Below are 27,695 nucleotides of genomic sequence, written 5' to 3' on the forward strand. Positions count from 1 at the left end.
GGGAAAGGACGTGACATCAGCAACTTTGCCGACTTGGGGCTGGGGGGCCCGCTGTGGGCTTTGGCCGACCTCCAGCCGGCTAGGTGGAGCGTGTGCGTGCGTGTGTGTGTGCGCGCGTGTGTGCCTGGGCGCGCGTCCGTCTGACCACAGGTAGTGCTCGGATTACCCTGCCCATTCTGTGCTCTGCTGTTCTCTACCGTCTGAGCAGGACGGTGCGGCCGAGGCTCCGGAATTCCCAGCAGCAGAAAGAACATGGAATTTGGACTTTCCTGAGCAATTGAAGTGGAACACGGAGGTTGCCCGGCTCCGGGGGCACCATGGACGGCAAGTCTCCGGGCGGGACCAGCAAGTCTCTGAGGCCGGGAGGCCCGCCCGACACCAGGCTCCTTTCCAACCCGTGGATGGGGGGTGAGTCCAGGGGCCGTGGGACCAGAGCGCGGGGAGGCTGGCTAGCGGGCTTCGAGAGGAGAGGGCGGGGTGGCTCCGGTGGCCCCGCTGGGGTGTGTCCCCGGCTTGTCAGCCAGACATCCTCCGCTCGGATCAGGGGGTACACCTCCTCTGCGGAGTCCTGGACACCATCCGAGGCCAAGTGGCACAGTTTATTCACCGGTAAAAACTTCAGCTCCGAAGAACGATCCTTTGTGGGCCAGATGGAGCCCGTATATCACATCGGAGGGGTAAAACTTCTAATAGGGTATTTTTACTGCCGAGACATTTATCAAAAGGTCTCAGGTATTTGGCATTTAGGCGGGGCTGGGTTTATAAGTGATGTCCCAACACTGAGCGCTGATCGATTCACTGTAAAAGGAGACTTTTTCTTTCTTTCTTTTTTTTTAAATTTCAGAGAAGCATCTTACAGGCGTAATTCTCACCGGTCGGGTGGTGTCTTTGCTAACTGTAGAGTCTCGTGCCTCTGGGCAACTGTCATTTTTTGGTGAGCATCCAGCAGGTGCCTGCTGACTGAAAGGACTGTAAAATGGGTCTGAGCGTGAGGCTTCAGATTCATATTGTTAGCAAGGCTGCCCACGACACGGGTCTATCAAAGGGGCAGTATGCAGGGACCCAGCAGTCAGGTAGGACTCACTACTCTCCTGTGGCACAGCTGCTGAAAGGGAAAACAACAGAAGATACAAAATACCACATGCCTTCCCTCCGACTAACTGAGCAGACAGGACTGCTCATCCATTCATTCACTATCCAGTTTTGCTTCTAAAAGGAGCAGGGCACTCGACAGATAGGATCTGGATCCCCGAAGGCAGAACTGGATTAATCAGATTTTTTTGAGCACAAGCTTGGAGTAGTAGAAAGCAGCGTGGCACCAAAAATTACTTTTAAAAAAATGAATGCGATAAATGTATCATTAAAGCAGCAAATTATATTTCCAAGTTCAAGTGGGAAAGAATCAGTAACCTGGATGAGTTCCACATGATTATTTTACACCTAAGTATTGTTTATTTTTATTTCCACTCGTGGGAGGGGGGCGGCCACTTTTCTCTGATTACGGTTTCTAAAGGTCCTAATCCAACTCCATGTGGGGCAGGATGGGTGAGTGGGGGTGGACAGGTGTCCATATGCTAAAGGGTATGGTGCTTCGAAACTGAACACATTGTCACAACTAGAATGCAGAGTCTTAGGGAATCTGCTGAGGACAAGTTTGGAGAGCTCGAACTCAATAACAGAGCTGCAAAGGCTCGGTGGAGTTAAGCCTTCATAAAGCAGGGAATTGGGAGCCATCGATGGTTCTGGAGTGGAGACCTGGCAGTAAGGAAGACTGTAAGTAAATGAATCTGGTGGCCATGTTCAGGATGGATTGTGGGATTACGGGAAATTCTTGCACGAATGCCCAGGTTCTCCAACTCTCTCATGTGTTGGTGTCACCCAGAGGGTTTGCTCACATGCAGATGGCTGGGCCCCACCCCCCAGAGCTTCTGATGCCCTTGTAGGCCTGGGTGGAGCCTGGGCATATGCATTCCTAATAGGCTCCCGAGTGATGCTGGTGGTGTTGTTTGGGGCTTTGAGAACCAGGCACTCATTATCTAAGCATGGGGCTTACATTTGGATCGAGCTTTGGAAATGACAGAGAAAGGGGAAACAAGGGTGACAGTTTCAAAGGAAAGAGCAATCAGGCTATGCTGCTTGATTAAATATCGGGACTAAAGGAGGGAAGGCAGCTGAAACTGTAAAGTTTTTAAGCTTAAATGAATGGCAGCCAAGGGGGTTGGGAAGCCGAGACCTCTGAGTGTTCTGCGGGGGCTGTGCTGAAATCCTGGGAAAGGGGAGCTTGTCTGATGGCCCAGAGCAGAGAGCCATGGATGGAGCCCCGGGCCAGGCCTGCAGCTGAGCATGCAAGACCGGTGAGTTAGAGAAGCAGAAAGAGATTTGGGTGTTGTCATTTCCCAGGAACTAAAGGATGAGAAGTTTCCAAAGAAGCAGAAGTCACACGGGCAGATGGCAGGACACCTCGGCTCTCCTGCCTCCTTGTCCTCTGCACCTGACTGGCCAAGTCCCCCTCACCTTCCGCACCCGGCCCAGCCACTGCCACCACGAAGCCCTCCCAGACTCTCTGCCGCTCCCTTCCTGAGTGGGGTCCAGCTCCCACTGCTTTGCGTCAGCCCTGCCCCTCGGGCGCAGCCTCAGTTCTGGCCCAGTTGCATTTGTTTATGCTTCTAAAGTCCTGACCTTGGTGAGGTGTGGAATGTGGGCCCCTCCGGAGCGCTATTTCCGCAGGGCCATGCCGGGGCACGGCTCAGGTGAAGCGTATCCCCTGGCACAGGGCCAGGTCAGAGGTTAACCAGGGCCCAGGTGTGCTTCCTCTTGGGGAACGTGGCTGCTCCCTTTCTCACTTGCAGGTCTTTCTCCGCCTCCTCTGGACGAAGGGAGGAAAGGACGTGCAGATGGCAACCAGCTCTTCAGAGAGATTTGTTCAATGATTCAGTCCTCTGCCAGGAGCCCCCCCCCCGCCCCCCCAAAAAATGTCTTTTTCTTTCCCTGAAAATACCATGTTATGGGTTGAATTGTGCCTCCCCAAAAGATACGTGGGAGCCCCCACCCCCAGTACCTCAGAACGTGTCCTTGTTTGGAAATGGGGCTGTTGGAGGTGTCATCAGTTCAGGTGAGGTGATACTGGAGTCCGGCGGGCCCTAATTCAATGACTCGTGTCCTTAGAAGAGGGGAGACAGGGAGAAGGCCTTGTGGCAGCAGAGGCAGAGATTGGGGTGACACGTCTAACAAGCCAAAAAGCCCCAACAGCGCTGGACGGCTACCACCTGAAGCTAGAAGAGGCAAAGAAGGAAGGATTCTTCCCTGGAGCCTCTGGAGAGAGCATGGCCCTGATGACGCTGTCGTGTCTGACTTCTCACCTTCAGAACAAGATGGCAAGGAATAGATAGTTGAGGCCCACTTGGTCATGGCGGCTCTAGGGAGCCCATTCGTACCTACTCATAGAGACTTTGGAAGAATACACGGAGGCAGAGACTAAACACCACCCAGAAGCCCCTGAGCAGGTGTTTGTAGAGAAATTGCTTTCCTCAGGAGATTGAGCCCACCCTGTAGACAGTGGGCTCCCATCGAAGACAGGTGCAAGCAGGCATGGAAGGGCCGCAGTCCCCCACTCTCGTGGATTTTTAGATCCCAGGGTGAGGGTTTCTGTGGGGACACCTGCCTGCTCAGGCAGAAGGGGTGATCTCTGAGGTCCCCGTGGAGAAAGCAGCCTGAGAGTGAGCCAGACAGAGAGCGAGAAAGAAGACGCTGGGCGTTGGGACTGGAGAGAATGACAGTGGGCAGGTCTGACTGGCCCACCAGCTGCCTCAGTGGGCCTTTCTGTTTCCGGTTTCTGACCACGAGCCTCTGTCTCTGTTCCTCCTCTTTTTGTTTGTCCTGGAACCCAACCAGGGTGCATCGGATTTGTAAACACAGCGCCCAGATCGTGGGCAGCGTTGGCGCCCAGCGCCGGGCCTCCCTTACCACATCCCAGAGGCCGAAGGCAGCCGCCCCCGCCGCCTCGGGCCCACTCAGCCTCCCTCTCTGCCCCTTGACCTCGCAAAATGTTTCTCAGGATGGAGATAGATCTATGCTATCGTTAGTAGCTCTTTTATATATATATATATATAGTAGCTCTTTTCAGAATGTACCAATTAGCGCCTTTAAAATCCCTTCTGAAATAATGGAATTAAAAAAAAATCATTCCAGAATGCAATAAAAGTGAAATAAATGACAGCCTTCCTAATGCACTGCAGGGTTGGATGGAGACTCGATCTAAAAGAAAGGTAGGTTTAATGGCACTAATTGGAGGCCTGGTGGGGCGGGTTAGGAGAGCTGCACTAGGGCATCCGTGGCGTTGCCGGAGACCCCAGTGGGCATCTCTTTTCTGGCAGTAAAACCAGTAGGCCCCGGCTGGGCGAGTGCAGGGGAAATCCTTAGCACATACTCAGGGCCTGGACGGTGTCTTGTGTGCAGATAATGGTCCTGAAGTTTCAAAGTCGGTGGTGGGGTCATTGGAAGAGGGGATGGTGACCTCGAGTCACCTCTCCACCCAGTCCCCTACTGTGAGCATTTCCGTGTTCCGGAGGCAGCAGGTCCCCTTTGCCCTGTGTGCTCTCTTAGCAGGAAGGCAGGCAGAGCCGCTTCTGGGCTTAATTGCACATGTAGTCTGTAGCTCATTGCCTGCTTGGGTGTGGGCTCTGGACAACCCTGGAGAAACCTCTCCCTGACTTTCCCAGGCAGGAGCACACGAGATGTAGGTCTCATCCATCTCTTCAGTGCTTTCAAGAGCTAAAGAGAGTGTATGGACTAGTCCACGTGGCAAATTACGGCTTTTACTAAACCGTGTGTATGTCTAGGCACATCTCTCCATGCTCTCACTGCTAGACAAATGTTAACCTATCCCCTGTCACGATTTTAAGTTCTTACATAATCACTCAGTTGTTCAGACACCTGCTGAGGCTGACGTCCTTGTATAAATTTGAGATGAATTTTGGCTTTGCAAGGCCCCAAGTGTTTATCCTGGCCAGGAGTGATAGACAGCCTGTGACAGGCTTACCAAACTCTGGTCTGAAATGCCTTTAATTTAGAAAGGGAAGTCTCATACACTGCTGATGGGGATATAAAGTGGCAAGGCCATTTTGGAAGATAGTTTGGAAGTTCCACAGAAGGCTAAACATTGGGTTACCGTGTCCTATAGTGATTCCACTCCCAAGGTGTGAAACCAAGAGAGCTGAAGGTGGTCAGACAGAGATTTGCACATGGATGTTCATAGCAACATTGTTAATCACAGCCAAGAAGTAAAAACAACCCAGGCGTCTATCAGCTGACCAATGAGTAAAAAAAAAAATGTGATCTGTCTATACAGTGGGTATTATTTGGCCACCGAAAAGAATGAGGTACTGATATGTCCTGTAACGTTGGATGAACCTTGAACCATTACACCAGGTGGAAGAAGCCAGTCCCAAAGGACCCCATCCTGTATGATTCCATTTCTATGAAATGTTCAGTAGAGCAGTGGTGGCCAGGTGTCGAGGGCAGTGAAACTGGGGAGTGACCGCTAATGGACAAGGGGTTGCTTTTGGGGAGGACGAAAGTGTCCTGAAGTTGACTATAGTAGTAATGGCTGCACTACTCTGTGAATCTACTGAGAACCAATGAATTGTACACTTTAGGTGGGCGAACTGTATGGTGTGTGGATTATAACTCAATAAAGGTGTTAGATAGGTAGATGTACAGGGTCAGTCCCCCACCACGTGTACGTGGACAACACCCCGTGCTTCTCGGTGAGAGACTGTGTCTGCTTTGTACAGACTACGTGCTAGAGCAGGGGTACAAAACCTTAGGTAGCCTTTTTTATTCCTCTTAGAGGAGCGCACAATGCTTCATTGTAAATGGAAGGAGTAATGGTTTCAAGACAAATGAATAGAAAGTCAAGCTCATTTTTGTCTATAGTTGATAATATAATTGCATCAGTTTTATGAAATCTGAACAGAATTACAATTTAGGTCCCCAATTATCTGCCCGGACTGTTTAGGTTGTCAACTCTAATTATCCGAGCTCGCTTTAAGAAAGGTTGGGGAGTGTGCCAGCTATATTTCTTAGCAGCTGAACACTTGGGAGAAAAAACGGATTAATCATTACACACATGGTGATCCATTAGGGTACATTTGCAAGTTTCTTTAAAAGCGACTTTCGGAACCTTTCTCAATTTTTGGCTCATCCTTCCCACTCAAGATTTTGTGCGGATTGTATTTTGCATTAGCACCTGCAGTGCGGAATTAGTTGTCCTTTCAATTCTAGTTTAGAGAGACACCTTCCCTTAGCTGCAGTCTGGAATGTAGGCTCCAAGCCCCAGAACCAGCAATATTTTTCTTAAGAGCATCAGGAACCTCAGAGAATACTGGGAGGACATGAAGTTTCTATCGAGCATAAGGTTTCGGAGGTCGGAAAAGCCATTTCACTTAAGGTATTCTTAATGACCCCAGAAGGAAAGCATTGGATGGACAGTGCGCCCTTAGGCTCATTCAGCTTCCTCTTACCTATAAATGCTTTGTGGATCCATCTGGAAGGATGGTAATTTGCTCCTTGGGACAGATTTTCCAGGGCACTGATAGTTCCAGATAGGCAGACCTCCGCCAACATGTGTCAAGTACAAAGTGTTCTAGTCTCCAGCTTTGCAGTTGGTAAGGCACTAGGAACTGCCCTGGCTCCCCAGGTCCCATTAGCTTTTAGGAGACACCAGTTCCTTTGCAGGCATGACTGGAACCAGAACATTCTGCTGTGTTTGTGTGTTTACCAAGCACGCAGAGGGGGAACAGAAGCAAGCTTGGAGGAACCTCCTCACCTTCTGACTTCCTGTTTGTTCCGGAAATCAGACACGGGTTGTGATGAGGAAAATTCAAGTCTCTGCCTCGTTCAGATTACCTCCACATTCAATTAGAGAGAGGAACACATTTAATGTGTTGGGATAGGGGTTTACAGGCTTCCTTCCTAAGAGTGTGTGTTCTTTCCATATGGTTGTAGAATAAATTTGCTGTTTGAAATAGCAGGGATTATGGGGGTGTCATCAAGACTCTGCTTAATGGCAGGGCAGGATAATGATAGTAGCTAATAGGTATTGAGCTATGGGTAAGTTTATTGCTGTCCTCACATTATAGGGAAGGAAACTGAGGCTCGGAGCCTGTCCAGGGACCCACAGCTCAGAAGAAGCCAAGCAGGTCTGAATTCAGAGCTCTCTTAACCACATTGGCATGCTGCCTTTCGGGGTACATAATGTCCCAGTTACAGGGTCAGACTGAGCTCCATGTTGTGCTTGATATTGGGACAGGAGGTAGTCCATAAATAGATACAGTTCTGTTTAGATCTGATTTCAAACCTAATGGTGTATGTAATTCTGCGATCACTTCTCTTAGTTTATGGCGCTGTTTGCTGAGATACCAGAGTTCATATTTCATGCAGGAAGCTAGACTGGCAAGCACAGCTTGCAGGCTGATGCTGATAATTAGTGATGCTCTCACTTAACTCAGTGGACCATTTGCCTTGGAAACCAGTGTGTAAATGGAAGTTCAGTAGTCCGTCATCCTGATCTACCTCTCTTGTCCTCAGTTTGGATACTGGCTGTAGTTCTTTTTTTAGCTATTTAGACATTTCAAATAAAACGTGTCCTCGGAGCGTCAATAGAGGGGAGAAATGCTGATGGGCTAATGGGACTTCTGGTGAATTGACTCCAATGTCTCCATCCAGGAAGACCCACTGGGCTCTTACTGACCAGCAAGGGTGCACCTTGGGTCTATGGTGCGTTAGCAGGTTGTAACCCGTTCCTCCCTTTCCATGTAGATATTGTGTCCGATTGGTCTCCGGTGCATGAAGCTGCCATCCATGGGCGTCTGCTTTCCTTGAGGAACCTCATTGGCCAGGTATGTGGCTTTGGGGGAAAGAAAAAGACATATTAAGCATATCCTATTGCTCACCACACCGAGAAAAAAATCAGAGTCTGATTAAGATATAAATTTTCTCTTCAGCAAAATGAGGTGAATCCTGTCCTACTTAACCATTTCTTTTTTTATCTGGAGGCTGGCATAAATACTAGAATTTAGGACAGTTCTATGCACATCGTAGGCACTGTTAGTACCTACTAGGTGAATAACAGGCAGATTTGTGCATTCAGACTGCCTTCACTTTAATCGATGGGCTGTGTTTTTGAAAATAATCGTGTGAGTAGTTTTTCTCAGGGACACGTGACAATGTCTGGAGACATTTTTGGTTGTCACGACTGGGAGCAAGGGCTGGGGGGGCGGTGCTACTGGCATCGAGTAGGCAGAGACCAAGGGCCTCTCCAAGCATCCTACATTCGTTGCTCAGGACAGCCCTCTACATCAGAAAACTATCTAGCCCCAAATGCCAGTAGCATGGAGGTTGAAAACTCCTAATGTCAAATAAATGCTTAAAAATGTGTTTTTATTGATTTTATTTATTTATTTATTCATGGAGACACAGAGAGAGGCACAGACACAGGCAGAGGGAGAAGCAGGCTCCCTGCGGGGAGTCTGATGTGGGACTCGATCCCAGGACCCCAGGATCACGTTCTGAGCCAAAGGCAGATGCTCAACCACTGAGCCACCCAGGTGCCCTGAAAATGTGTTTGTAGTCATATCATTTAAGAGGCATTTTCAGTTTTATGGAAGCCTCTAGTTGATTGTGGCTCTGCTCAGTTGGATATTCATTTCTCTGCTCCTCTAGTGTAATTTCAAGTCCACATTAATTTGAGTTTTGCTAGTTTGAAATTAATGGGAACTTCAGTGAAGATATTTTTTAAAAAGGAGTTGAAATCACCATTCAGGATTCTGATAAAGCTTTTGTTCAGAATGTTCTGTTTTCTAAAAAGGCTATAGGTCTTTTGGTGGGAGCTCTCAGCCCTTCCCATAACTATGGACCCTTTGGCAGTGTGGCAAAGTCCATGGACCCCTTCTTGGACTAGTGTTTTCAATGCACAAAACACAATACTGAGAAGACCTATCAAATTAGTAAAAGAACAAATGTGACATGATGATATCAACTGTATTAAATAAGAAGATTTTGTGATGATGCCAGTAACTATCATATTTTCTAAGTAGGTTGAGTGCAGATTTTGAGATATTTTAGATGTCTCCAGTGATCGTAATACAACGTAAGTGTCTGTGAGTCCTCTCAGTCATAGTCCTATATACTGCTATTACCGCTGTGGTTTGTTGTCTGGATTCATAATGGAAGGACATCATACACTTTAGGTAGTTATTGGTGAAAATAAATGTTTTAAAATAAAGAAAATTCCAATTTCGTGGACCTATCTAGACTCGGAAATGCTCCTGTAAGATAACAACTTCTAAAGACAAATTTCAGACTACCCTAAGCCACTATCTTAAGCTGTTTATGGTAGCAGAAGCCTATTATAAATAGAAATATAGATAGTAACACACAACTCTAGCCAAAAGCAGTTAAGCTGCTTCTCAGATAAAATGAAACATTTACCTTATTTTGATAGGTTGAAAAATGATCACTGTAGCTTTTATATATCACTTATTAAATTGGACCGATATTCATTTATCTTCAGTATTTGTATGTTTACCACACATCGGATGGAGCCATTTCTTTATCTGAGCTCTATCACTTTATTTGAGCAACTTCTCTTCTTGGAACCTCAGTTTTGGCTTTCATAAAATGAGCATTTCAATAACTACCCGTATCAGATCTTGCTGGGTAACAAACCACCCCAGACCCAGTGGCATAATGCAATAAACATTGATTTCTGGCCTACGAGTCTTTGGGTCAGCCAGCCTAGGCTGGGCTTGTCTGCAGGCCATGGGTTGGGTGCAGCTCTGCCACCTGTCTCCCATTCCTCTTGGAGCCGTGGTTACCTGAGGAATTTTATTCTCATGGCAAAAGGCTGGAGCATGGCAGGGCAAGCCCAGCCATGCAGGGGTATTTCCAGCCTATTTATGTCACATCCACCAACATCCCATTGGCCAAAGCAAGCTGGATGACCAAGTCTGAAGTCAAGGATGAAGGAAGTACATTTTATCAACTATGAGGTGATGGCAAAGATGTGAATATATTACACTGCTATAGGAGAGTAAAGAATTAAGACCAAAAATTCAGTCTGTTAGGCTACCTTATATGGGTTTGTGAGGATTAACTATAAATCACCTGTTCCGGTTACCATCATCACACATGGTATTTATTCTCTGATTGCGATCTAATAACACTTTGGATAATCAAAACATAATGACAAACATGGTTGCTAAACCAAACATATTTTAGGAAGGAAAATAAGACCAAACATTCAAATGTCTGTAAAACAAAGAGAAAAGAGAAAAGAAAGAGGAAAGAAAGTCTTATTTGGCCCAAGAAGGGAGAAGTTGAATATATGATGACTATTCTTCACCATGGCTTCGCATTGAAATAATCTGGGATGCTTTTAAAAAATAACAATGCCTGGGCCTCACTCCAGATATTCTGATTTAAACTAGGGCAGTCTTCATGCATTGAAGTTTTTTTTCTTTTTTTTCATATTTTATTTATTTATTTGAGAGAGAGTAGGGGGAGGGGCAAAGGGAGAGGGAAAAGAAGAGACAACCTCAAGCAGATTCCCTGCTGAGCCCAACTTGGGCACTTGATCCCATGACCCTGAGACCATGACCTGAGCCACAGTCAAGAGCTAGATGCTTAACCAACTGAGCCACCCAGGTGCCCCCTGCATTGGTAGTTTTTTAAAAGCTCCTGTAGAACCACTAGGTTCAAGGATTCTTTTCTTATAAAAAAAAAACAAACAAAAACATTATGACTGTAGGAGAGAGAGAAAGGCCTTTGGACATGAAAGAAATAGGTAAGTTGAATTTCATTAAAATTAAGAACTTCAACAAAAGGCAATATTTGGAAAGCAAGGAGGCAAGCCACAGACGAGAAAATATTTGCTACGTGTATATATATATATATATCCATCCATTTATCCATCCAATGACGGCTCATATTCCTTGTCTAAAATCAATACAGAAAATGCAGGCACCCCAACAGAAAAATGAGCAAGAGACTTGGACTGGCACTTCATAAAAAAGGATATCCAAATATTCAGCAAATGTATCAAACTATGCCAATTAGTGATCGGGGTAATTCAGATTACAAGTAAGATATTGTATTACCAGCTCCTCCCACTAGAAGGGGTAAATTTGAAAAGACAGATAATACCAAGCTTCTTTACCTGTGTAGTGAGAACATGTATATTTTCTTTATGATAATTCCTTGAGATTTACACTTAGGATTTATGGACTTTTCTTTATTGCATTTCAATCAAAATTTATTTAAAAAAACAGTAGCAGTTTGTTGGATCAGCAGAAAGCAAGTAAGGTACGGCTTGACCATGTGGTGTGACCTTAATTTGGTGGTTCTCAGTCTGGACTGCACGTTAGAATAGCCTTGAGATGTCTGGGTTAAGGTGAGGCTTTAAAAATACTGATGCCTGGGGACGCCTGGGTGGCTCAGTCAGTTAAGCATCTGCCTTTGGCTCAGGTCATGATCCCAGAGTCCTGGGATCGAGCCCTGCCATCGGCTCAGCTGGGAGTCTGCTTCTCCCTCTACCCCCTCATCCTGCTCCTTCTGTCTCTCTCTCTTTCTCAAATAAATAAATAAAATCTTTAAAAGAAAATACTGATGCCTGACTTCAGCCTCCTTTGATTATATGGTAAGTGCTCTGGGATGCAGCCTGGGTATCAGGACTTTCAAAGCTCCCCGTTCCACGGCCCAGTGGAGACTGAGAGCCTTAGCAATAAGGCCTGGCTGCAAGCAGGTGGTGAAGACTGGCTTTTCTGTCCCTCGGATACAACTCTTTTTTTAAATAATTTTAAAAAATATTTTATTTATTCATGAGAGAGAGAGAGAGGCAGAGACACAGGCAGAGGGAGAAGCAGGCTCCATGCAGGGATCCTGATGCAGAACTCGATCCCGGGACTCCAGGATCACATCCCGAGCTGAAGGCGGTGCTAAACCACTGAGCCACCCGGGCACCCCTCTTGATGTTGCCCCCTGCAATCCTTAAAGGGCTAAGTTACTACTGAGTGGAAACGAGGAAAGATCCCAGTGTTCTGAAACATCAGATCTTTCGGATGTGGCAGCTAACTCAAGGCTAAGTGGTAAAGAATACGAAGAAATCTCAGATCATGACTGCCTGGAAATTACAGAGGGCTAAGCATGCATCATTTCATGGTCCTCGTAACAACCTTATAGGGTGGGTACAGTTGTCCCCATTTTACACGCGAGGAAACTGAGGCTCGGGGGGATAAGTAACTGGCTCAAGGTCACACTGCTTTTTGGGTGCTCCCTGCTGAGCATTTGAACTTGGGAATCAGTCTGCTCCCCTCCCTCTGAGGTCTCCCTCCTAGGTATGAGACAAGATAGTGGTGCCATTCAGAGGATTCGGGCTGGCCAGACAAGGAACCCTTTTCAGGGAGAGTTTGGTTGTTGGCAGAGGCTGAGTTTACGTTGTTAGTTGGGTCTCCCGGTGGTTATGTCTTAGCAGGGACCTAGAAACGTGTACCGGGGTAGAGATTGAGTTTTGAAAGCCGTATACTATTATATAGAGAGTATTGAGAGAAGAAAAACGGATTTGAGGGCAAATCCTTGAAATGCCAGTGTTAGGAGATGTCAGGGGGGAAAGGACAGTTAGTGAGAGAGACAGAAAAAGGACGAGAGGAGGTGAGGTAGAGGTTGTTCAGGGAGAGCTTGGTTTCAGCCAGAGGAGGGGTTTCATGAGGTTGGGATGGATACATAGCAAATTCAGAGGTGGAAAGGGGGAGGACAGAGCAACATATATTGAATTCCACAAGGAGGGAGTCTCTGGTGATCTTTAAAAAGCAGTTTCAGTGGGATCGTGTTGGTAGATGAGAGAAGGGCGAGAAGTAGAGATTATGGGGGAGTATTTTTTTAAAAAGGGGGGAGAGGGAGCCAAGGGGAGAAGAGCATCGGATGGAAGTTTGGTAGAGGGTCAGGAACAAGGATGGGAAGACTTCAAAATGCAAGAAGAAAGTGTGGCCGAGAGGAGAGAGCTGGGGGGACACCTCTGAGGAGGTGGCCGAAGGCAAATGACGAGGTGGCGGAGGGCTGGGCTGAGGTCACGGGCTGTCGGGGCAGGCTTGGAGAAGGGAGCAGTGGAAGGATCGAAGACTAGACACGCAGAGGTTTCAGGGGTGGCAGGAGAGGAATGTGAGAAGTTCTCACATCAAGTGGCTTTGATCTCCTGGCTACAGTAGAAGGGGCAGTGTGTTTGATGAATGCGAGAAGACAGGTGTCCATGACCACCTTCCGCCCAGGGTGTAGACAATGATGTGTCCCTTGTGACAGGACAAAGGAAGAAGCCCGACCTTGGAGTCTTCGAGTTGGTTCAGGCGGCGTGCACATAGGACTTGAGGCTGGGACAGAAAGCTGCCGGGTACAGGGCACTGTGTCGTTGTGGCTGCCCTGACATTGTCCAGCCCCGTGGCCCCATCAAAAAGCATGTCTGATCACAGGCTGACCTGAGGGACAATCGATGATAGAAAAATTAGAGATAAGCCATTTAACCTTTTTTTTTGTTTGTTTTTTAAGAAACCTGAGAACCCACTGCGGACTGGACCCTGTGTGAAGTAATGGGCTAAAAAAAGCACCTTACGATATTCTTTGATTCAGATTTGTCGATAATTCAGACAAATTGCCACAGTTCCTTTAAAGTGGCACTGTGGCTCAATGAGGAACTGTACATGCAGTCCTAAATTTGCAGAGTGAACCTTAATGGAAAGGAACCTCTTTGTAATGTGCTTGTGTAAGGTGGGGTGAAAACTTCTTGTATTGTGACTGATTTCTTTGGCATTTTCACTTACCTGGGTTTATGTATAAGCACCCAAATGATTGCTTAGAAATGGCAGTGGGAAAGTAAGAAAAAGAAAGAAAGAGAGAGAGAAAGAGAGAAAGAGAGAAAGAAAGAAAGAAAGAAAGAAAAAAAGAAAGAGAGAGAAGGAAAGAAAGAAAGAAAGAAGGAAGGAAGAAAGAAAGGGAAGGAAGGGAGGGAGGAAGGAAGGAAGGAAGGAAGGAAGGAAGGAAGGAAGGAAGGGCAGGATGCCTGGGTGGCTCAGTTAAGCCTCTGCCTTTGGCTCAGGTTATGATCCTGGGGTCCTGGGATCGAGCCCCTCATTGGGCTCCCTACTCAGCAAGGAGTCCGCTTCTCCCTCTCCCTCTGCTGCTCCCCCTGCTTGTGCTCCCTCTCTCAAATAAATAAATGAAATCTTTAAAAAGAAAGAAAGAAAGAAATGGCATTGGTGACTAGAGGAGTACATTTATAATAATGGAACACCTAATACATAATTCCTTTAAAGGACAGTCTTCTTTCATCCCATAGTCTGTTGCACAGGGGGATATGGATTTCTTGTGTACTCTAGCAGTGTGAATGGAAGAGATTGGACAAAGATAGAGCATTGAGAGGGGGGCAGAAGTGCATCTGAGAACAAATCTTAGAGGGGATACCTCCAATTACATAATACAATTATAATGACAATAATAAAATAACAGTTCTTCTTGAGTTGGGGGTCAGTAAGCATTTATTCAGTGCTCATTGGGTACAGATGGGATGCTGGGTTACAGGTGGGAAGATTTAGTCGTTTCCCTCCCTGTGAACAGCAGGGCCGGGGGGCAAAAAACCATAGTGGATGTTGGAATTTCTCATTTACAATTGGATTATTTCGAGTCTCCCAGAACCCCTCATCAAGCCAACCCAACGAAAGGCTCTGGATTCAGTATACTGAATCCTGTTGACTCCAGAGTCTGTCCAGAATTATTGGACCTCTCAAAATCGATGAGGTCACCCATCACAGTAAAAACCGACAGGACAGGATGATCAGGATGCTGATAGACTCATAGATGTCTGTACAAGTGGAAGAATGTGTGTTAGGAATGATGCTGTGGGAGGTAATTTATTGGAATGATTTTAGGCAGATTTGAACTGTTATGGGAAGAAAAGGTACAGTGTATTACCAAGTCATTAAACTAATCGTGTTCTTAACTAATGTGTCCCAAGAAAAAGAACTTTATTGTACCCAGTTTCCTCCTGTTAAGGGTAACTATTCCACGACCGGGGGTGTGTGTGTCTATGGAGCCTCTCCTGGAGTTCTTTTGATGTTTTGCTTGGATTGGGCTCATAATCATCTTAAGAGCACATTTTCCAAGGGGTTGATGAACCCCAGGGCCTTCAGAGAAGTTTCTTGGTTCTTTGGATCTTGAGTACCTAGAGTGAGAACCTAATTGCCCCTCTGCCTTGGAACTTCCTGCTGTCTGTCTGTGGGGGTTCACCTCATGCTTTGGCCCTGCATTCGTCATCTCTTGCTGTGTAACAAATTCCCCCCAACCTCAGCAGCTTAATGTAATAGACCTGTATTAGCTCACAGTGTCTGTGGGTCAGGAATCTAGACACAATTTACGTGGGTCAGGGACTCATAAGAGTCTGCAGTCAAGGTGAGGGCTCGAGACGTAGACATTTTAAGGCTTGACTAGAGATGGACACGAGTTGTAACTCACATGCCTTTTGGCAAGATTCAGTTCCTCCTGGGTGGCAGTTGGCTGGAGACTGTTCTCCGTTCCTTGTCTTGGACCTTCTCAACAAAAAGCTAGCAAGTGGGAGGACAGGAGCAAGTGAGAACAAGAGAAAAGTCTAGAATGTGTATCCCTAAGAGTCAAATTGCTGGGTCATAGGGATGCATCTCGTCAACTCTAATAGGAGACTGTGCAACTGTTTCCCTGTATATCATATTATACTTCCACCAGCAGCATGAAAGTTCCTTTTTTTAAAAGATTTTATTCATTTTGACAGAGAGACTGAGAGAGAAAAAGTGCACAGCAGGGGCAGAAGCAGGGGGAGAGGGAGAAGTAGGCTCCCTGCTGAGCAGGAAGCCCAACGGGGGGGCTTGATCCCAGGACCCTGGGCTCATGGCCCAAGCCGAAGGCAGACGCTTAACTGACTGAGCCACCCAGGCACCCCGAGAGTTCCTTTTTTGTTTGTTTGTTTTAATGTCATTAGGAACACCTTACCCTACTCTCCGACTGTGAGCCAGGTTAACTTTAAAAGCATGGTCATAGCACTGGATCTGTGGCTGAAAACCCACCCTATGAAACTATTGCTTTGTACCCCTTACTCTGCTCATTTCCTCTCCTCCAGGGATGGCCTGTGAACCTCGTCACAGCAGATCGTGTGTCTCCCCTTCATGAAGCCTGTCTGGGAGGCCATCCCTCTTGTGCAAACATTTTATTGAAGCATGGGGCTCAGGTAAGTGCAGCTCACATAAATGTCTTAGAAACCGTGAATGACAAATGACGGTTCCTATCCCTTTTGAATGATTTCCAGCGTTTTTGACTAGTCCGATTTGAAGGTTGAAGAGAGGTGTTTTTCCAAAGTATTATGTCCATCAAGCTTCTTTGCTTTAGGGATAGACGAAGTACTGAATTTTTAGCTAGAAAGTAGTGGTGGTTTGAGTCTGCATCATTTTCTTGAGCAGTCACTACTAATAAATAACTGTTAGATTTCGCCTTCATTCCTATGGCTGGAAGGTAATGAAATATTATGGAAAATATGGAATATTTGGCTCCAGAGGACCTGAATAATGGTCCCAAACCATGTCTACCATTTTCTAATATTGAAAACTGGAATAAGTTACCGAGGCTCTGAGCTTTTGAGTCCGTATCTGAGAAGAGGGGGAAAATGACAGTGAAGCTGTGTAAGCTTGCTGTGGTTTTGTGAGGATTGAGGGAAGTGAGGTATTTGATTTTTACTTAGAGAATGAGAATCAGGATGGCATAATGAGATCCCTTCCCTAGGATCTCAGTAGGTCCCTAACGGAAAGTGGGGACCAGTAAGTCTTCCATTCACTACGTCCCCTCAAGGTCAAAAGTGACAGACAAGTCTGATTAGAAAATTACATATGTGGGTTTCTCATGTTCTCTCAACCTGTATTTCCTGAGCATTTGTTACGTGCCTAACCCTGGATGAAGATCCTTAGGAACTTATAAATTAGATGAGGACCCAGCCGGATAAATAGGCGAATTAACAAATATCACACTCGTCACATTAATAGATAAAACCTGAAATCTCGGTGGCCTGGTACAACACAAGCATATTTCTTACTGAACTGAAACTCCAGTGGGGGTGTTCCTGGTTGGGTGGCTCTTTCCTGGGGGTGATTCAGGCACACAGGTTCCTTTCATCCTGTCACCCCACCATCTTCAACAAGTGACTTCCACATATGCTACTAGTAGTCACCTCCACTCCAGGAGTTTGGAAGGAGAAAAGATGTGGAGGGTTGTGCACAGAGGACTTTTAAGGGCCTATCTTGGCCGTGACGTATGTCACTTTTGGCCCCACATCCCATGGGCCAGAACTTGTCTCATGGCCTGGGAAGCTGGGGAGTGTAGTCTGGCTGTGTGCCCCGGAGAGCGAGCGGAAGTAGCTTTGTCGGATGCACATCTCTGCCACAGCGGGCAGTTACCAAACATTGTTTCTTCCTGTTCTATTTGGCTGTGTAACAAGCCACCACAACTGAATGACTTAAGACAACAGCCATTTACTTATCTCACAGTTCCTGTGCCAGCCAGATAGCCTGGTTCGGCTGACCTCAGCCGGGCTTACTTAGGCCTTGAAGGTTAGCTGACAGGTTGGCTGGGGAGGGCCGCTTCGCAATGACCTTGGCTGGGATGGCTGGGGTGACAAAATCTCTGTGTGGTCTCTCATCCTTTCACAGGCAGCCTGGCCTGGTTCCCATGGTAGCAGGGATGCCTAGAGCATCAAAAAGAAGGCAAGCTCTCATTTGCCATCGTCCCACTGGGCAAAGCAAGTCCCATGGGTGAGCCCAGGTTCAAGGATTAGAAAAGTAGTCTCCATCTCTTGATGGCAGGAATTGCATTGCTACATGGCAAAGGGATATGCAGACAGTGCGGAGAATGTGTGGCCATTTTTGCAAACCACCACCGTGTGGCAAGAGTGAGTGCTGTGATGGGGGAGAGGAAGTCTGAAGAGGCTTCCTAGGAGGAATGATGTCTAAGTTGAAACTCAAAGGATCTATTGGAATCAGCCAGTTGACTGGTGGGTTGGGGCAAGTTGTGTGCTTCCCGCCCACTGGGAAGGGCTGTTGTAAAGGCCTGGAAGTGAAACTGAGCAATTTAAAAAAAATAAATTTCAAATCGCTCCTTATGGCAGCAGAGTGGGTAAGAGGGGCCAGCACACAAACAGCCTTGTTGTCCTTGCCAGGAAAATGGGCTTTGTCCTGAGAGCAGTAGTAGAGAGCCATCGGTGAGTGCATCATCGGGTTTATATAGGGTTTGAGAAAACCCACTCCACGTGTGGAAACAGGACCAGGACTCAGGGGAGGCCTAAGGGCACCTAGGATGCCAGCTCTGGAGAGCCACTGCCTCTCAGGGTTGTTGAGCACTTGCGTGGGCCTGGAAGGGAGGGTCTCCTTAAACTTTGCACCCGGGACATCTTCTGTGCCTCACTAGTCCTGGCCTTCCTTGGAAATGGTTTGTAAGAAGGCTCTTCTCGTCTGCAGTATAGTTTCTCTTAACAGTGTAGAAAAGTTGCATTTGGCTTTGTTCTTCCCTATTTGGTTATAGCCCAGACACTGTGAAGTCAGATGTGAACTGCAAGTTTCTGTCGGGTTTCCCACGTTAGGAAAGATGGCCCCAAAGACTGTAGTTTTCTGGCCCTGAAGGACGGTAGCCAGTCTTGTATCTGTTAGCAAATTTATTTCAGCATTAATTGACTGACTATATAAATTCCCCTTTGAGCCAGCCTTACCATCTTCCTGGTTCTCTCCCTAATGAACGAATTGAAGGAAATCTTTGGCACGTATTCACCCTATATTTCTGTGAAAGTCATGTTTTAAAATAAAAAAAAAAGTAACGTTAATAATACGTTCCTCTCACTACTGTAAAGGACACTGGACTGGTGTGGGACAGGTCTAGGGTGGAACATTTAAAACAAGGAGAGGAGTTTGTAAGCTATATAGGATCATCCCAACTGGCTTCAGAATTCCTGTTCCTGGGGGCGTGGAAGTGATAGAACATTCGGCAGCATGTTCGGTGCCTCAGCTCATTCGGTTTTTCACAACCTTGTGGAATTTGGTTGTTGTTGTTTTTGGAATTTGCTATTTTTGTCGTCATGTTATAGCCGCAGAATGGGAGGCTCAGGGAAGTCAAATAACAGCTTGACAGGAGTGGAGGCTAGATTTGAACCCGGGCCCCCACCACCTGCCTTCAGCCTGGCGCTCTTCTTTCCAGGTGGATGGCGTTACCACCGACTGGCACACCCCTTTGTTCAATGCGTGCGTCAGCGGCAGCCAGGACTGTGTGAATTTGCTTCTGCAGCATGGGGCCAGCCCCCACGCCGTGAGTGACCTGGCATCGCCCATCCACGAAGCTGCTAAGAGAGGTAAATCTATGGAGAATTTACGTTTTCTGCCTCTCCTTCCGCAGACATCTTACTGTTGCAAGGACGAAGCAAGCGGAGGGGTGGTTTTGAGGGACCTTTTCTCAGTGTGAGGTCCTGGGACCGGAAGCATCCGCCTGGCCTGGCGTGCAATTGCAGACTCTTGGCCCCCACGCCAGACACACAGAATCAGCAACTCCGGGGTGGGGCCCGGCCATGCGTGTTTTGTTTAGCAAGCATCTAGGTGATTCTGATGCACAGAAAGTTTGGGAACCACCCTTTCGGAGCATCTGGAAAGTTGTTCACTGCTGTAGTTCTGGAACGGGGTCTGGCACATAGTAGAACTATCCATGCATATTTGTGGAATATACTGTTGAACCCATGACCCCGTATAAATCCAATTATTTTGTAAAACACCCTCTACTCTTCTGTTTTCGGGCCTTAAAGAATATTGTCTCGGGGCCACCTAGGTTTTTTAAGTGAAACACACTTTGGATTTTTGGAAAATAAGGTGCCATATACGGCTGGGGGTAATTCTCCACGCCTGACTCTATCGAGGTATACCTGACAAAGTTGTATTTCTTTCGGGTGTACTAACATGATGACTTGATAGACACCCACATTATGAAGCAGTTGCCACAATGAAATTAACGAAAACACAGTTACCATTTTTACGTGTGGGGAGAACACTTAAGATGTATCCTCAGCAAATTTCAAGTATACAGTATTGGTATTATTGCATAATGTTGGACATGAGATCCCCAGCACTTACTCAGCTTGGGGTAATTCTTTTTTTTTTAAGATTTTATTTATTTATGAGAGAGAATGAGAGAGAGAGAGGCAGAGACACAAGCAGAGGGAGCAGCAGGCTCCACGCAGGGAGCCCGATGTGGGACTCGATCCCAGGACCCCAGGATCACGCCCTGAGCCAAAGGCAGACGCTCAACCGCTGAGCCATCCAGGCGGCCCTGGGGTAATTCTTTTTCATAAAGTCACAGCTTTCCCGATATTCTTAACTCGGACACAAAAAATACAATGGCAAGTTTTGCTTCTCCCCAGCGTCCATTGCCGCCGTCATCCCCATCCTGACCGCACGCTGCCAGTAGGGTCTTACTTCCCCGGTGGCTTTCACAGAATGGCTCCCCAGTCCTATTTGACCGAATCCATCCGTAGGATCACAATCTCCCAAAGCATTGACGTTTCTTCTTCAAGAGATGCGTCAACTCAGCATCTTCCCCAGATGCGTGGAACTCAAATGATTTTATGCAAAGAGGAAGGCAGAGGAGCGATGTTTGAGGTGTGGCATTGTAGCCCGAGCAAGAGCTTTGGTTCAGCTTTGAGCAAACCTGGGTTGCCAGACGGGGCCCCCGCCAGTCGGGTTTGGCAGCTGCTTGTCACCTCTCCTGTGGCCGCGGTGGCCTGCCTGGAGCTCCGAGGCTGCCTCTCGCCTCCTGCAGGGCCTCCCCCTCCACGTCCCCTCGCCTGGGCCGCCTCGCCCCCCCCCCCCCCCCCCCCCCCCCGGTCTCTGTGTCTGGCATGGTGCAGCTGACAGTCAGCCCTGGGCTGGAGGAAGTAGCTTCGGGTCCGGGGTCCGAGCGAGTGGAGGCGCACAGCCCACAGGGAGGGCCGGGTTTCCGGGCCGACAGACGGGGCTGAAGCTGTCTTTGCTCTGTCTTGGGCTGCAGGCCACGTGGGGTGCCTGGAGACCCTGGCCGCGCACGGGGGCGATGTGGACTACAACATCAGCCACCTGGGCACACCGCTGTACCAGGCTTGTGAAAACCAGCAGGTAGCCTGTGCCAAGAAGCTGCTGGAATCAGGTAAAACTAAAAGCACACGACCAAAGGAAAGGAAAGGAAAGGAAAGGAAAAAGGCAAAAGGAAAAGAAAGGAAGGGAAAGGAAAGGAAAGGAAAAAGGAAAGGAGTTTATTTTTTATGTATTCTTAAAATATATTTATTTTTATTTATTTTTAAACATTTTATTCATTCATTCATTCATTCATTCATTCATGAGAGACACAGAGAGAGAGAGAGAGGCAGAGACATAGGCAGAGGGAGAAGCAGGCTCCCCGCGGGGAGCCCAATGCGGGACTCGATCCCCGGAGTCCAGGATCACGCCCTGAGCCAAAGGCAGCCGCTCAGCCCCTGAGCCAGCCAGGCGTCCCTAAACATATTTTAAAGCTGTTTGCATCCTGGGGAGGGGGCGGGGGTGGGGCACGCAGAGTGTGGGCCAAGGAGGCGAACAGGATAGGGGTTCACAGTGACTGGGTCCCCGTGGGGAAATGTCTTATGCTGTTTGCACTTTCGTTCTTTCACGTGTGATGAGGATAATGATGCCAATCGGATCTGTTCCCAGGGTGGTCCTCGGTGATTCTCTGCCCCCCTCCCTTCCCTGTCGCCTCCCCCCGCTGCGGCAGGTCACGCTCTTAGCCCTGGAGGACTGGCAGGGCTGCTGGAGCACGGCTGCTGGAGCACGGCTGCGCCTCCCCCCAGGGCCTTCCTTGCCAGTTCGCCTTGATTTGCAGATTCCACCTGCCTCATTTTTAGCTCATTGGAAATGTTGTTTTTCTCCAGAAGGCCTGTGGAGCGTCCTTTTTTTTTCCCCCACCCCCTGCTGTTGTCCAGACCCTCCTTCAACCTCCGATGTCCGTTTTGTCACCCCTGTAATTACCTGAGTCCTGCTTATTCTTTACAGCTCCAGTAACCCTTCCCTTGAATGCTTCTGTGGTTCTTGTTGCCTTCCACTCATGTGGCAGCCATAGCCGGGCATTAGGAGCTTCATGCTCCTTCTCTCTCTCTCCCACCATTCCTCCCTCTCCCCCGATGCTCTATGTAGATTTAAGCTCTTAGGAAAGGGCAGGGTTTCGCATCCCTCACAAAACCAAGAACAGTACCAGAACAACCCAGTTACAATTTGTCGAGTGGACGCAGGTTTCCATTTTACTAGGGGGACAGCAGCTGAGACAGAGCCACATGTCCCCACATGTCCCAGTGGGAGCCAGCATCCGGTCTGGGTAGGGATTTGTAGAGTGTCAGGATGGAACTGGCTTGGGACGGTCCTAGAAATCCACCTTACTCCCGAAGAGGAGGACTGTGCCATCTTCCCCGTGACCTTGGAATTGGCCGCCCTCACCTAGGAGATGCCCTCTTTGCAGTTTAGATTACACAGTCCCGGGTCCCAGGTTTTATAGCAGTGGCTCGGCGTGTGAGTGTGGCTGCGTGGTGTGATAGATGAGATTTCACTGTATGAAAGTGAAAAGCCTCACTCGCAGCTTGTATGGCTAATACGTACACACTACAATGATGCACGTGCGGCTTGCATGCCTCCAGCATTTTTCTCATATGTAGCATACCTATGGCTAGCACTCAAAGGCAAATTTTTTTTTTATTAAAGATTTTATTTATTTGAGAGAAAGCGAGAGAGCGCATGAGCCAGTTGGGGGGTGGGGAGCGGCAGAGGCAGAGGAAGAAGCAGGCTCCCCCTGAGCAGGGAGCCTGATGCAGGGCTCCATCCCGGGACCCGGGGACCACGACCTGAGCTGAAGGCAGCTGCCCAACCGACTGAGCCACCCAGGCATCCCCAAAGGTGACCTCGTATGCTGCATAGCTCATGTTATACCTTTAGTCACATTGTCAAATGGCACTTTCCCCGTATTATTAAATGGAATCAAGTCGTGTCCCATTGTTTTCCAGGATTGCCGTGCCCACTATAGAAGTCCCTTTGTGAAGGAATTTGAGGCATAGTGCTTGGAGAAGGGGGACGCTTGGGCTCAGCTTCTTGGCTGACTGTGTTATTCTTGTGACTGTTTAGGTGCAAGCGTGAACCAGGGCCGGGGTCTGGATTCCCCTCTGCACGTGGTGGCCAGGGCATCCAGCAGGGAGCTGGCACTCCTGCTCATGGACTTTGGAGCAGACACCCAGGCCAAGAATGCTGAAGGCAAACGTCCCTTGGAGTTGGTGCCTCCCGAGAGCCCTTTGACCCAGCTTTTCTTGCAGAGAGAAGGTGCTTCTTCTTTGCCCGAACCTAAGCCCTAATCCATAGCTCTTATGGGCTGTAGCAAGAGGCAGGTACTTACCAAGTTCTGACTTCCAATACTATGTGAAAAATTGTTCTCGGCTGTCATCAAACGTGGAGAGCTGAGATTATTGAGTATTCAACAAGGTATGGTACTGGTTATGTGGAAAAGAACCATCTGTTGTGTGGAATGTAGGAGACCGGGTGTTTTGGAGGATCTAATATTCATATATGAGGTAGGCCACCTTTGAAAGGATTAACATAGTATTGACAAATTTTGATATTAAAGTTATCTAAAACATGCTATGGGATGATGCAATAGAATCCTCTTTGGGGTTGTTCAGTGCCCCTGGGACGCCTTACTGCACTATGGACGGGCCACACTACTGAGAAGTGGGTTTCTGGGGGGCAAAAATGCTACTCATTAAGTGCTATAAGCTACTCCTTTCAGGATTTATAGCAGTCTGAAGGCATTTGTTATTGCAAGTCTGTCAACACCTAAGTCCACACCTCCGCAAATAAGAACCAGTCCTTCTGACCCAAACAACTAAACATTGTCATTGAGTGCTGTGCAGGGGGGTAGGGCCGTGAGGTCGGGGGTGGGCTGGGGTGGGGAACAAAGACCCCGCAGATGGTATTCATAATTGTCCCTGGAAATGGAGAGCAGCCAGTTCAGGACCTGCTTTTTTTTTTTTTTTTTTTTTTACTAGAATGTGGACTTTGTTAAGTTTTCGAGGTTGTGAGACTTTGAAGCAGGCTTCCCTACCAGAGGGTTCTGATGGCAGGTTGTCTGGTTATCGCCAGCCTGCATGCTGAGAATTAGGCCTAGCTCTGTGCAGAATTGTAAAGCAGCCACAGAATCACTTCTTCCTCCCACTCCAACTGCTCAGGGTACTTGCAGCCAAAGCCCTGCCTTAGGGGCCCCCCAACAAGGCCTGTCCCCTTTGAGCAGCGTCAGGCATAAGGAACAGTTCAATAGAAACCCCTTTAGGTTAAGCAATGGGATAGTCACCACTTTAGGTTAAGCAGTGGGATAGTCACTGCATTTTGATGATTTGTTTTAAAAAAAAATCTATCTATATAGGGCCTATTTCTCCAACAGGACAGATGGCACAATGCTTGGGGCCCATGATGTGATTAGGAGCGCACAAAGATGTTTTCATTTCTTTTAAGATCCAAAGGAAGAAAGGGATAAACTTCAACCTGGATTATGTTTGTCTGTATACCGACACAGTCATAAAATACAACTTTTTAAAATTGGGAATGAGATCCACAAAAGCAACAGCGTCTCCTGGCTTTCTAAAGTCACAAAGTCATGTGTACGCACACACTCACATGCGCACACGTACATGCATATACGTGCGCATGTGCGTAAGTGTACCCACACATATATAATCCTTCATCCCCTGCCTCAGTAAATAATCCCCTTGGATTTTCAGATTGCCTCCACTGACTCTTCCCTTCCACTCGATTTCCAAAGGCCATTCGTTGGCACCTACATTGCCCTTGATTCCTTTAACTCCCATTTTGGTGACAGTGTGGTCAGTGATCCCACTGGTTTATAAAATGTCATTTGCCACTGGAGAGAATCACTGCTGCTTTGGCCTCCATGCGTCATTTTTGGGGTTTTGGTGAGGTCGCCTCTCAGCAGTCTGGAAGGCCACAGGAAATGAGGCCAGGCAAGTGCAGGGAGCCAGACCTGCAGATTTAACACAGCAAATTCTGTCTCTGGATGTCCCTGCAGAGGAGTTCAGGATTACCACCCCACTGGCCTTGGAAAGCATGTAAAGCAGTGTTTACTCATGGCACACAATGAAAACTGAAAATGACTCTCAGCCCAGCATGACAGGAGCCACCCTTGAAAGCACTTTGGCTTTAAAGCATCCTGAGTGTTGCTGGGGGCGGGGGCCTGGGGGGGAAGAAATCGAGACCAAAGCAATATGCCAATTCATAGATTAAAAAAATTAGCTGGTTTTATTACTGAGTAAAGGGAACTGCTTGAACACTTGCAGGTGCCAGTAAGTGGCTGCAGAGCTGTAGTGGGTTTCCGGCTCTATTTATATGGGATTAAGGCTACAATTGTGCATCATCCCACTTCGAGGAAATGGCAGATATTCAATCCGTATCAGTAGTTGCGCTGCTTACGCTGTTGTCCTGCTTTTCTGCATTGCCCAGCGTTTATCATTACCTCCCACGGTTGTCCCTGACAGTGTATCTAGTGCATACGTCCTTCAACTTCCCCAGTGAGATGAAATTTAGTTTAGTTTCCCACCCTGTAGTTTTGGCAGTTTGTCCATCTGTGTGCCTTGGGTACACTGGGAAGCAGCTCGTCAGTATATGCCTTGAGTCCAACTGACCGTATCTGGAAGGTGCCCTAAATCCCAACGGGGGCCTTTTGAATGTGCTGTCAGGTCCCCATTGACAAGACTGCATTTTGTGTCTTTGATGGTGGAGGTATCTCTTTCCACCTGTCCTTTGTGCCTTCACCCGAGAGCTAGGCAACCCACCCCACCCCGCAGCTTGTAGGAAAGCCGAGGCCATACTGTATCCTTTTGCTTGTTTTCTCAACTTTGGCTCCACAATAAGATGACCTGGGGCACAAGCCTTTAAAAACTCTTGTGCACACCCCCTCCCAACATTAACTGAAGCCACAGCTCTGGGGTGGGACCCAACAGCGTGCGGTCTAAAGCTCCCCCTGATAGGTGATTCTGAAATGCAGCCCGGATTGCAGGGCCACTGCTCTATGGGATTCTTGATGGTATATAGCTTTGCTTGTGTGTGTGTGTGTGTGTGTGTGTGTGTGTGTGTGTATAATAACCAAGAGAGAATTCCATTTACAGTTTGGTACAGGCGGTCAGGGGTGGATAGGAAGTCCTGTCTCATCCTTCTACTCTCTAATGGGGTTTCTCAGCCTTAGCACCGTCAACAGGATGTCTAGTGGCCTCCCTGGCCTCTACCCACTAGATGCTAGTAGCCCCTCCCTCCAAGTTGTGACAAACAGAAGTGTCCCCCGACTTTGCCATGTGTCTCCTCCTTTTCCCCTCCACCCAACCCCCTGTTGAGACCCACCATCCTAAACTGTAAAGTCTTGGCTGGTTACTTTTCACCTGTGAGTTGAAGCATTGGGTTAGCCCTGCGTGCAGAATAAAAAACAAATATGACTTAATAAGATAACATACCCTTAGGCTTCACTGATAGCTCATTATATTTGAATATCTTAAAATTGCTAAATTATAAACACGCATCTAGAAATGCCTTTTTTTTGGAAATACCTTATTTTTTAAGGTAAAATACAAGAAAGCTGTGAAACATGAATTTTATTTGCATCATTGGGAATTTTGTGTGGCTTCATAATTCCAAAATTAGCTGCCTTCAGCCTCCATTAGTGAGGCTGAGCTTTGATTTTTTTTTCTTCCCGGCTGTTCTAAATCAAAACCTAACAAGCTCATTTCAATTAAATACCAGCAAAGAGAGAACGTGGCCTAAAAATGCCTCCTTAGAAACCCAGAACATGGTCTTAAGCAGAACCACGTTATTTCCCTAGGACAGTGTTACAGCTCGTCTGCTTTAGAAGGAGAGGAGAAGTAGCCTTAGATCAGTGACACCAACATGTGGCTTGTCTTGCATTCTTTCTCCAGGGCCACCTTCTCTGCTGCAGCTCTGTCGCCTTAGAATCCGCAAGTGCTTTGGGACCCAGCAGCATCATAAGATCAACGGACTGGTCCTCCCAGAGGAGCTGAAACGGTTTCTCCTGCACATGTAAATGTGCCAAGGGGATGGAGGCACACACGACCCACAAATATTGTGGAGTGTCGTGGCCATTGGCATTTTAAAATAAACTCACGTTTATAAAGCTTGGCCAGTTTTGTCAATTAGATTTTTATTTTTGGTGGAAACACGCCGGGTATGTTTGTATTATTGGTCGGGAGGCACTGAGGCCTTTCCCCCTTCCCTAGATCACAGCCCTTGTTTGCACGTCTCCCACAGCCCAGCGCTGAGCCAGGACCACTTCATGCACTACGTCTGCCATCACAGGGGCCCTGCCAGGTAGGCACCTTCCCGCCCCTTCTCCAGGTGACACACTGAGACCCTGACAGGTCTCTTTGTCCCGGTTACTCGCAGTGAGTGCAGGGAAGCCAGATTCCAGTGTAGGTTTTCTGGGGCTAACCTGGGGACTTTCGAGTGAGGCAGATTTTTCAGACATTACTATCTTGGCTCCGTCCGTTACATGGG

The 27,695-nt window shown here is 47.7% G+C and overlaps 1 protein-coding gene across 2 annotated transcripts; it reads left to right on the plus strand.

Moving 5' to 3' along the window:
• ASB9 (ankyrin repeat and SOCS box containing 9) lies at window positions 1–27,320 on the plus strand. 2 transcript variants are annotated; one of them, XM_077888690.1, is made up of 7 exons: window positions 1–408; window positions 7,819–7,898; window positions 16,190–16,297; window positions 19,300–19,450; window positions 21,133–21,267; window positions 23,259–23,515; window positions 27,101–27,320. In XM_077888690.1, exons 1-6 carry the CDS (start codon window positions 318–320, stop codon window positions 23,480–23,482), a joined length of 789 nt encoding a protein of 262 aa, XP_077744816.1. In that variant the 5' UTR covers window positions 1–317; the 3' UTR covers window positions 23,483–23,515; window positions 27,101–27,320. The 2 variants fall into 2 exon arrangements, with proteins under 2 accessions (XP_077744816.1, XP_077744815.1); XM_077888689.1 differs by having other exon boundaries at window positions 3–408; window positions 23,259–23,450.
• The last annotated feature ends 375 nt before the right edge of the window (window positions 27,321–27,695 follow it).

Source organism: Canis aureus, chromosome X (genome assembly GCF_053574225.1).
Source record: "Canis aureus isolate CA01 chromosome X, VMU_Caureus_v.1.0, whole genome shotgun sequence".
Lineage (NCBI taxonomy): Eukaryota > Metazoa > Chordata > Mammalia > Carnivora > Canidae > Canis > Canis aureus.